Genomic DNA, 11,152 nt, shown 5'->3' on the forward strand with positions numbered 1-11,152 from the left:
CAGACGAAGAGGTGGAGGTTCTCTCTTTCAAGTAAATGATATGACCACTCGAGGATCTTCTGACACAAAGCAATGTTCCTTTGGCTCATTTGGCCAAATGACAGAAAAGACGTGGAGACTAAAAAGGGACTGCAAGGTGAAAACGGAATTTCATGGATACCCCTGGTTTTACACCGCAGGATTTATTATTTAACTCTGGGATCTGTTTTTTTTTTATTGTTAAGATATTACAGTGCAGAACTTCAGCAATGATCGTTTGAATCAACGCCTTTTGCATATGACTCCATATAGACATTTCATCCTGTTATATCTCCTCCAAACTTACCGGTATGCACAAAAAAATATTCAATTAAATTTCGGAGTGGGGGGGGGGGGGGTGTTATTAACTCATTAACTGCCAGGTGATCTGCAAAAATGTGTCCACTCCAGTGCCAGGGTTTTTGTCATTTTCACTAAAATTCCAGGGCCCACAGAATATTGAGTTTTAGGATTACGTAAACATTCAATGCAGCGTAAGAAACCTTTCACTCTTTTCTTTCATCAGGAAAAAAAAGAGGTAATTCCTAAGTTATATGGGTCTGGAGTTATCTGACCTTGAAAAGGCGGTGGCTGTACAATAGGGGTGTCAAACTCTGGTTCCCTTGAATCAGGTGTGTTGCAACAGGGAGACTTGGAAAATATGTAGGGGGCAGCCCTCTAGGACCGGATTTTGACACCCCTGCTGTACAAAGTACTATACCATACATACATATTGATTTATATAGCGCTTTATCAACAACTGAAGCTGTAAGAAAGCGCTAACATGGACAAAAGGCAAATGCTGCCACCTCGTGGAAGGGAAAAAAACAATGCCGGAGGTCTGACCAGCACTTTACCCCTCACACACCCCCTCACAAGAAAAACCAAACCTCGAACAAATTCGGGAATGGCGCTCCACGTCACACATTTCAATTCTCAAATAAATTCGGGAATGGCAGTGAATGAGTTAAAAGACAACCGACGTCACTTTTTTGTTTCCTAACTGAGATCAGAAAAACGTTTTATAGCATCAAAAATACCCAAAACACGCAGTATGATATTTTTATTCAAATGCAAAACATCCACAAAAATGACATGTCCAAAATCTGTAAAAAATTGAGCTGCGAATTGCGCATTTTCAGAAAGTCCCGCCCCCAGTTCGTGACGTCACGCCAGGATGTCTTGGATTGCTAGAGAATCAAAACAATGGATTCAGATTCGGAGAATATGTTTTCTTGTTCCACATCCAGTTATGAATATGATTCAAATAGTTCTGAAGAGGAAAGCATACATGTTTGCAATCGATTAAAGAATTTATTCAGTGCCATTTCGAGGCAACATTGGGGGGAAATATCTCACCCAAAAAAAGGCAGAAGAAAATGGCGACCTCTTGTAGACATGACAGTGTATTGCGTTTCCACAGGCTGATAAATTCCTTATATGGAGCTTGGACGCTGGCATTGACGTGATGGAAGGACTGCTACAATGTGTCCTTATTTTCGGTCAGGGGTGTCACAGGGCCGTTCCTTCAGTAACGTCACGTACGGACTCGTCACCAACTCAAAAACAAGACTTCCGGAATATTCAGCAGGAGTCTTAAAACGTAAAATCTAGCTATACGCGGTGGAATCTTTGTAAAATACGCTCAGTAGAAGTCATTTGAAGTCATTTAACAACATTTTACAAATTATGGACACAACTTGTCCGGAGACGTCGGTTGTCCTTTAAGTCTTGTGGAAGTGCCATTCTAGCATACGACAAAAGGGGCAGATGAAATGAAATCATGCACCAGACCAAAACATTATTCATGTGACTTTTTGTTGAAATATTAAGTCAACTTTCAGTCCCGCCACATTTCCTGAATGTTTCTGACTATTCCATCTTTGCTTTGTTTTGCCAGGAAATGGATATGGCAATCACCGCAACTCCCCCGGTCTGCTGGTCTCTCAGGGCGGCATGAACAAGAATATGCAGGCTAAATCACCCCCACCCATGAATTTAGGCATGAACAACCGCAAGCCCGATCTCCGTGTTCTCATCCCGCATGGCGCCAAGAACAACATGCCGTCCATTGTGAGTAAACCAAACCATCGTTACTGATCTTCAAAGGCCCACTTATTTTTACAATACAATACATATTGATTTATATAGCGCTTTAACCTCACCGTACATCTTTTTATCAGATCCTGAATTTCATTGGCCCATTTGTTTCCAGTCAAAGGCTGAAACTTTTTATACTCAACACCACCTTAAAATATACAGCTTTTAAAGTTAGGTCATTAGGACTTGCTATTCCTTAAAAAAATAATCACAATAAAAATGAAGAAATAGATAGGTAAATAGAGAAATAAATACATGAATACAAAAATAGTTAAATGGATAAATAAAAATGAATGAATACATAAATGAATAAATACATACATAACTGAATGGATAAATAGATAAGTGAAAAAATAGATAAATGCATAAATACATACATATATAAATACATAGATAAATTAATGTATAAATACATAAATAACAAGTAAAATGTTGTTAAAAGTTAACTAAACTGGAATGAATAAATGTGAAATAAATAAACATAAATAAATGTTTTCTACATAAAGCACTAAAATATGTCCATATCGTGGGATAGTCCCGGTTATATCGATATTACATATCGGATATATATAGTCCCGGTTATATCGATATTTTTTCGGACTCCCTTGAATATCGATATATATATATATATATATATATATATATATATATATATATATATATATATATATATATATATATATATATATATATATACACAAAGATGCATAAATGCATCGCCTGTATGTATTGCTTGTGTTCATTTATTTTTTGATTCAGCAAGGATTCTTTCACGTCCTATTAAAGAAAATTGTAGTTCCACCATCTAGAATTGCTTTTGAGTGACTCTGCATTGTTTCCCACTAAATTGAAATTATGTTTTCCGTCACACTTTTTTTCCTTCCTCATTAAATGCTTTTTGTCATCACTTTTGATCAAAGGCAATAATGGCATTCTGTGTCCCCCATCCGTGAAATGAATTTAATCCCAACTTTTACTTGTGTTTCATAAAAAGTGGGGAGGAAAATAATCAATAGTTTATCACACCTTTATGAGAAACAGTGTACGTGAGCTGCTGTTTGTTTACCTTTTGTCATGATACAAGGTCCGTGTCGTGTTCTATATCCTTAGTCGCAGTTTGTTCCTTCGAACGCCATTCCGTCCTCACTCACAATCTCTAATTTAAATGTATCACCCTCCCCCTTTAATGCCCTCCAGTCTGATGATGTCGATCTGCTTTTGGTAAGTCGGACTGCTCAAATGTAGAAAATGCCAACAGCCTCCATCAAATGAACCCAAACATATTTACCTCAATGTCCAATTATTGCAAAAACTCGTATTTTCTTTTATTGTGCACTTTTTTTATTTTATTTTGGTGCCACGACTAAGATCACTCGAGCCTGATATTTTTCAATCTGGTTGACTTTTTCCATTCTCTGAAGCTATACTGCGCTCAAGTGTGCTCAGTGGGCTTTTTATTTTGTTAGAGCACACACTGCCCCCCAGTGTTGTATGTCTGTAACAGCACGTTGACCTGACAGCTAGTTTCATAAGTTTTTTTTCTTAACATTCATTTTTTTCCCGCTTTTCTCTGTGCAAACGGCCGTGCCAACCACACACGCACACAATTAACAGTGTCCCACTGTGATTTGTGTCCCGCTTCCTTTTTTTGCATCTTTCACCACCAAATACTCACCTTTGCCACAGAAAAGCGTGTCCTCTCTTTTCGCCACTGCTACCCTACGTTGCCTTGGAGACAGATGGTGTTACTATAGCGACAACGGGCCCTTCACTAAGGGTAAATGACAGGGTTGACTGGGTTCAGTGCGTGTCAGGCATTTGCTTCCCCATATAAGTTGGCATCACGTTCGTTTTCTCAAGCATCAGCTGAGTGAAAGAAAAGAAATGAAATGACGAGTACAACTTTTCTGCTTTTCGTGAGGCTTTGGTGAAGTGTTCTGAAGTCTCTTTTATTTTCTCATCTCCTTGTTCTTTGTCGATTCCCCTTTTTTTTCCTGTGACAGAACCAGAGAATAAACAACTCCCAGTCTGCTCAATCATTGGCCACTCCAGTTGTGTCAGTAGCAACTCCGACTCTGCCGGGACAAGGCATGGGGGGTTACCCGTCGGCTATCTCCACTTCTTATGGTACAGGTATGCAGCACACCATTTCACATTTATTTACACAGGCATGAATGTTGGAATTAGTCACAATGTTGTTCAAATGGTTTGATTAATGAGTTTAGAGCAGACATGGGCAAACTACGGCCCGCGGGTCACATATGGCCTGTTAGGCTTTTTAATCCGACTCGCCGAACTTGTCCAAATTATAGTAAAAACAGTGTCTGAAACTCATGACAAAAAGTTAGCGGACACCAGGGCAGACAACTCTGAAAAGTTGCCTGCCCGGCCATAAAATTGCCTGCCTCCATTCCAGGTATCCGCGAAATAGTATGTAAATGCCATATCTTGCATATTCCTTGAGACAAATTTATTAACTGATTAGGGCTATTTTTCACGTATGAAAGACAGTTAATAAATTGGGTTGTAGTGTTCTTACTGTTCTATGAGGTTTGCACACACTACATTTAATGCTTTAGTATATCCGGCCCAAACACTCCCTCCAAATGCTCCTGGACCGGCCCCTCTGTCACATTTTAGAACCCATTATGGCCCGCCAGTCAAAATGTTTGCCCACCCTTGGCTCAGAGAGTGACCGTTTTTTTATACAGGGTGACCTAAAAAGAGATTTATTATTATTATTAGTATTAGTAGTAGTAGTAGTAGTAGTAGTAGTTGTTGTTGTTGTAGTCGTAGTAAGTACTATTGTTATTATTATTGTATTATTATTTAAAAAATTAATTTAATTACAATTTAATATAATGATTTCATATATATTTGATGGCACACAGTTTTTGTATTTTTCAATGCCTTGTAAAAAAATAATTCTGGTCTTGAGATGGGGCAAAGGGCCCATGACAAACGTTGTACAGCAATTGAACACAAGAGGGCGCTATTGTCACACAAATGAGTCAAGAGGTCGGGAATGGTGCCTCATTTAACTTGCACTCAATCCTTTCATGACTAAGTATTTGTTTTTTTTTGTGTGTTTTTTTTTTTCTATCGCACAGAATATTCCCTAAATAGTGCAGATTTGTCTTCGCTGTCGGGTTTCAACAGCGGCAGTTCCCTCCACCTAGGCTCAATGAGTGGCTGGCAGCAGCAACACCTTCAGAACATGCAGCATTCGGCCCTCGGACAGCTCGGGTGAGTGGGAGCAGCTCGAGTTTTTTTTTTCAATGCATGATTCATCACTATAGGATGATGTCACACTGAATAGCCCCCCAAAAAAATGTGACAGTGATACCGTGATTTAAAGGACAACCAATACAATTTTTTTGTTTCCTAACTGACATCAGAAAAACGTTTTATAGCATCTAAAATACCCAAAACACGCAGGCTGATATTTTTAAATGCAAAACACCAATAAAAATGACTTAGTGTCCCAAAACTGCCACGAAATGAGCTCAGAAATGGCGAGATTCAGAAAGTCCCGCCCACGCCAGGATACACCGTCACAAACTGCCCTGTTCGAGAATCAAAACAATGGCTTCAGAGAGTTCAGATTCAGAGAAGATGCTTTCTTGTTACTCATCCAGTTATGAATATGATTCAAATAGTTCTGAAGAGGAAATCATAAATGTTTGCAATCGATTAAAGAAGTCCTTCCGTATCAATTTGAGCCGTCTGGACTCCAATGTAGCGTCCCAGAAAATGCACAAGATGGCGCACAAGCTCTGTTGAAAATGGGCTAATTTGTCTACTGATAATTTGTGTCAATTTAACACCTTCTTTATGCGTTTTATCGCAATTGGTAGTCTTCGTGCGATACATAATGATTCACCATCGCGTTATTAATGTAATCTTCCTTCTAATTTTGCGATCAACACGGTGTTTTCAGACCAAAAAAAAGTGCCCAAAATGCATTGTGTGTCGCTTTCTCGGTCAGGGGCGTTCCCTCCGTGACGTCACGGAGGGAATCGTCATCAACTTGAAAACAAGACTTCCTGAATATTCAGCGCCAGTCTTAAAACGTAACATATAGCTATATGCGGTGGAATCTTTGTAAAATGCGCTTTGTCGAAGTGATTTTACAAATTAAGGACGCAACTTGTCCGGAGGTGTCGGTTGTCCTTTAAGAGTGACCTGATTTATGAGGGTTTTTCGCAGTCGATACACCACTGTTGCGCACCGCATATCACCCATTGTTTCCAATCTTCAGCGCACAAATACGACACCTTTGAGAAATAGACAAATGCATGTTTGTGTGCTCTGTATCTCTGTAACACCTTTCCTTTCCTCTTCCTTCCTACAGAAATTGCTCTAGCTCTCACTTATGTCAGGGTTCAAATCTCTCCCTGCCCTCTACTCAAAGCCTGCACATCAAGTCCGAACCTGTTTCTCCTCCTAGAGATCGCACCAGCAGTACACCGGGGGGCTACGGCGGTGGTGGTGGTGGTGGTGTCGGTGTAGTACCCACCCAGAACCCCTCATCCCGCCAGGACTCTGGACGCTCCCCGGTCGATAGCCTGAGCAGTTGTAGCAGCTCCCACGAAGGCAGCGACCGCGACGAGCACAGGAACGAGTTCCACTCTCCTCTGGGACTGTCGCGGCCTGCCATGGACGAGCGCGAGAGCCCCTCCATCAAGCGGGTGCGCCTGTCTGAGGGGTGGGCCACATGATAGCGTGGGCCCGACTCCCCCCCCCCCCCCCCCACCTGTCCCCTTTTGTCAGTACCACAATCATCTGACAGCCCATCTAAGAAGTCGACAACCGTTTTTCTTTGATGTTATTTTATTTTTGCTGAGTGTGTGTGGATGTGCGCTATACATATGACATCACATAACCCTGGTGGGCTCCTGTAGATGTCATTCGGGGACAGGCGGTCTTTCTATTCGATTTTTGGTTGAGGGAACTATGCATCAACTGCTTTGCGCGTGGCTAAAACACATCACCAAATGCATATATCTTCACAACCGTGTACATATATGCATCTCGCCAACAACAATAGTCAGGTACAGTGATACCTCGGTTTACGAACCCCTTGGCTTAAGAACGTTTCGGTTTACGAACGTTACATTTATGAAAATTTTACCTTGGCATCCGAACTTTTTTTCGTACACGGAGCTGCCTCAATGAGTGATGTGTTGTTCGCGAACGAGCCCCTTCTTCTAACAACAAAATGGCAGCCGACTGTTTTTGTTCTCTATTCCCCACCCCCAGTCTACGGTAAAAGCCATACAATTGGGCAAGAACGCAGCAGTGGAACATTAAAGAGACAGGCAGACGACAGTGAGAGAGTTTGATAGTTCAAAGGCAGAGTGTAGACTGCAAGGTTAAAATATCCCATCAATCAGGCTCCACAAACAACCCGCACCAGCCATCTACATACACTTGATGCAAAAAGCTATCAACCCAGCTAAACAGAACACAATTGATGAGGAACTAGATAAAATGATCACAGAGAAAGCACCTACAAGGGATCATTCCTCAAGATGGTTAAAGAAGAAGGTTACGTTCCTTTTCAAGTGTTTAATGCTGAGGAAACTGGCCACTCCATTCCAGCAAGCCATCAACGACCATCACAAAGGTCGTAAATAAAACAACTTTATTATACAGTACTGTTTATTTATTTAATTATAATACTATAGCACATTTATTATACATAAAAGAATGTATATTTTGTGTAGTTTTAAGGCTTAGAAAATTAGAACGTAAGAAAGAAAATTGTGTTTTATGGGGCCCTGGGAACGGATTATTCTTATTTTAATGGTTTGCTATAGGAAATAATTTTTGGGATACACACTTTTTGCCTTACACACTTTGTCTGGGAACCAATTAAGTTCGTAAGCCAAGGTATCACTGTACTCTGTTTCTGTTTCTGACAAATTGCAGAGAATCATTAGTGACTAGAAAAGACAAAAAAAAAGAAGCATTAACATGAAAGCGAGTGCAGCTTAGCACCGCGCGTGTGTACAGTGTCAGTTTGCTCGCTACGTACCGTCTCCCTTGCAAAAAAAAAATGTGTGTTAACATTAGATGATGTCATGTTGCAGGTTCAACGTATTTATGTAAATAGAGGTCGAAGTGGTTGGGGGGGGTTCAAGAAGTTGCCGGACATTTCAAGATTTATTTACTGGCTAAAAGAAAAGCTTAATATGCAACATTTGAAGGACTGTACAGGTCATCGGACTCCAATACGTTTGGAGCGTTTGGTGTTTTAAAAAGTGAGGAGTGAGGCAGGGGGGCGTGAGGACCACCCTCTGATCGAAGAGTTAGTGTAATCAACAAGACTCTGGATCGAGTAGTAACTATCAGTATTATTAAAAGAAAGAGGAAAAAAAGGCAAAAAAAAACAATTGTACGATACACTTGCTTATATTTTCATATGAAAGGAATACAATGCAAAGCATTTTTTGTGGCTTTTTGTAGTTTCTATAAGCCAGAATGTGTTTTTTGATAGCTTTGCTAAATAAGAGAAAGGAGAAGTGCATCCCACCCTATTCTGCGCTCGGTGGTGGGGGGCAGGAGGGAATGATGAATGGGCTTTGGAGCCCTAAGCCATGAAACAGACTGATGCTTTGCTGAACTGTTTTATCTTTGTAGAGGTTTGTTATTAAACGTGTATTTCTAATGATATATAATAATGGTAATAATAAGAATCTTTAAAAAAAAACATCTGTGAAATTAACATGCTTGTGTATAGCTTTCTAATATATAAATATATATAATAATTTGTTGGTTTTTTTTGGTTGTTGTTTTCCTAGTGGACTTTCTACGTGCAGTCGCACATGTTTGGTTTTGTTTATTTTGAGCCCTGAGCAGAGCTGGTGTATTTCCTACAACTTTTTTTTTTTTTTTTCCCAAGCAGTAAGTGTGCAAGCGAGGACGACAAAAACAAATCACAATGACGTATCAATACAATAGCGTCTGGCCCCGATATGCGTTTTGATGTCTCACATGTTTCATCCTTAAGCTTCATTAACTTATTCATCTTGTTTTCCTTCATTCGGCTCGACGCAACCTCAGCTTGTCATGTCCAAAGGCTCAAGCTGTACAGTTTCCATCGTCAGCTAATTTAACACATCAAATTTTGCCATAGGATGATCACGAATACCCCCCCCCCCCCCCAAAAAAAAAAAAAAAATCCATTTGCAAACCTAATTTGATTCTCCATCTCCTCAAGTGGAATTATTTTCAAATCAACTATAATTTGCTCTCATTTTTGACAGCTACATACAGGAGAAAATGTGATCAGCAGTCGCGAATTCCTGATCGATAGCTGTTTTGATGCCCCCAAACTAGCCACTTATCTGCCTCTGAGTCATGTATCTGCTGTCATTTAAGTGTTATGATATTTCAATGTGCATATTTCATGCAGGTTCACTATGTTGTTACTGTATAGTCTGTGCATTCAAACAGGGGCAGAGCCTCTCTAGCAGTGTTCTTCTTACTCTTCTTTTTTTTATTCAGTACAAAAAAAGGCTGAGAGGGGAAAAAAATAAATGTTTGAGGCGAACAGAGTGGAGAAACCAAAGCCAGTGGCATTTGTGTGTTGTAAACTTCTTATTTTCACGTTCATTTATGTTTTTACTTTGCAAGCATTGAAACATGACAATAAAAAATGTTCAAATATACAATTTCTTTCACACTTCAATTCCACTCAAGTCTAGTTTGACTCTTGTGTTGATGCTGACAGCATTTCCTTTTCTTGTGTGTTGCTTTTTTTTTGTCCTTTGGAGTGATGTGATCTTAGAAATGCATGCATCAAGAAGTCACATGACCTGGTAATTAGCATCTATTTATATTGACTCTCAAATTGAGCTCTCGAGCCAGGTGATTAATTAGAGTTGAACATTCACCAAAGACATGAAGCCTATTTATATTTTCCTTTTTTTATTTTGATTGCATTCACTTGTTTTCATCATCTGTTGATCAGTTGTTGTGCTGTCGTTGAATTTGAATAAGAGATTAAAAGTAATGCTGATACCTTCCAAATGACTCAGACGGTACCTCAGCCGATTGTCGAGTCACTTTGCAGTGCAAAAAAAGGGGAACAGCCGCCACCTGTACAGCCATGTGTAATTTGCATATCATCCCTATTTGTTACTCCACATTGTGTGGTTTATTTAAATCTCAAAGAACAAAAAAAAGGATCCTGTTTCTGTTTAATGCTTAAATCGTCAGTCTGTAGTGTGAAATGTAGCGTGTGTCAACCCAGTGACTGGAGCAGCTTTGGAGATTTTCTTTTTTGCGTGTATGTGCACGTGTGGAATATGAGCGGCTTTTAGCGGCATAAGCTGGCCTTTGTCGCCACTTGAGACTCGCGGTGATGGTGCTCGATAAAAAAAAAGTCCAACCGTGGAACTCGAGGGACTGAAACTGAGCTGTGTGAGGCTGGAATATACAAGTCTCCACTGCTGAGAGGGAGTTGAATTGTTTGTATTTTGCAGAGATTTCAGTAAACTTACTGGCTTTCTTAGTTATCCTCATGGTGACTCGGTGTGATTTTATTGTGTTGTTTCTCCACGCATATCTGGAACAATGGTTCTTGTTTCAAAGCAGACTCCCAAGAGTTCATCCACGTGAGGGTTGCGTAAATCGACATTGCGCAATGCTCAATTGGTATTAAAAGCATGACACAATGGGCATTTTACAGGCAGGGCATTTTCTTCCAGTAACATATTAATAGAAAGTCAATTAAATTCATTGTTAAAAGCAAACAAAACAAACGTCAACAGACAAAAGATACGGAAGACACAATTTATTTGGCTTTTCTACCTTGGGCACTCAAAACGCTTTACACGGTTACCACATTCACCAACCGATGACGCAACATCTAGTACCATTGAGGGTGGGGGTGTTTGGTCTCTTGCTCAAGGGCACTTTGACATGGTTTGTTGGAAAATTTAAATGTGATTCATAGCTACACATATAAACGAAAGGCAGGATTGTGATGATTTAAAAAAAAATATATATATAGTTCGGCCTTTAG

The 11,152-nt window shown here is 39.9% G+C and overlaps 1 protein-coding gene across 14 annotated transcripts in view; it reads left to right on the forward strand.

The window, feature by feature from the left end:
• Window positions 1–10,649, forward strand: part of mef2cb (myocyte enhancer factor 2cb) — a 210,770-nt gene extending 200,121 nt beyond the window's left edge. For 11 of the 14 annotated variants that reach the window (XM_088993757.1, XM_088993756.1, XM_088993764.1 and 8 more), the window contains 4 exons: window positions 1,919–2,091; window positions 4,122–4,251; window positions 5,229–5,364; window positions 6,473–10,649. In XM_088993757.1, the coding sequence (XP_088849883.1) occupies window positions 1,919–2,091; window positions 4,122–4,251; window positions 5,229–5,364; window positions 6,473–6,839 (806 nt within the window). In that variant the 3' untranslated portion in view covers window positions 6,840–10,649. The remainder of the gene's footprint in view (window positions 1–1,918; window positions 2,092–4,121; window positions 4,252–5,228; window positions 5,365–6,472) is intronic. The other 3 variants (XM_088993768.1, XM_088993767.1, XM_088993766.1) reach the window with 1 other exon arrangement.
• The last annotated feature ends 503 nt before the right edge of the window (window positions 10,650–11,152 follow it).

This window comes from Hippocampus bargibanti, linkage group LG04 (assembly GCF_051943395.1).
Source record: "Hippocampus bargibanti isolate YZ-2025 linkage group LG04, ASM5194339v1, whole genome shotgun sequence".
Classification (NCBI taxonomy): domain Eukaryota; kingdom Metazoa; phylum Chordata; class Actinopteri; order Syngnathiformes; family Syngnathidae; genus Hippocampus; species Hippocampus bargibanti.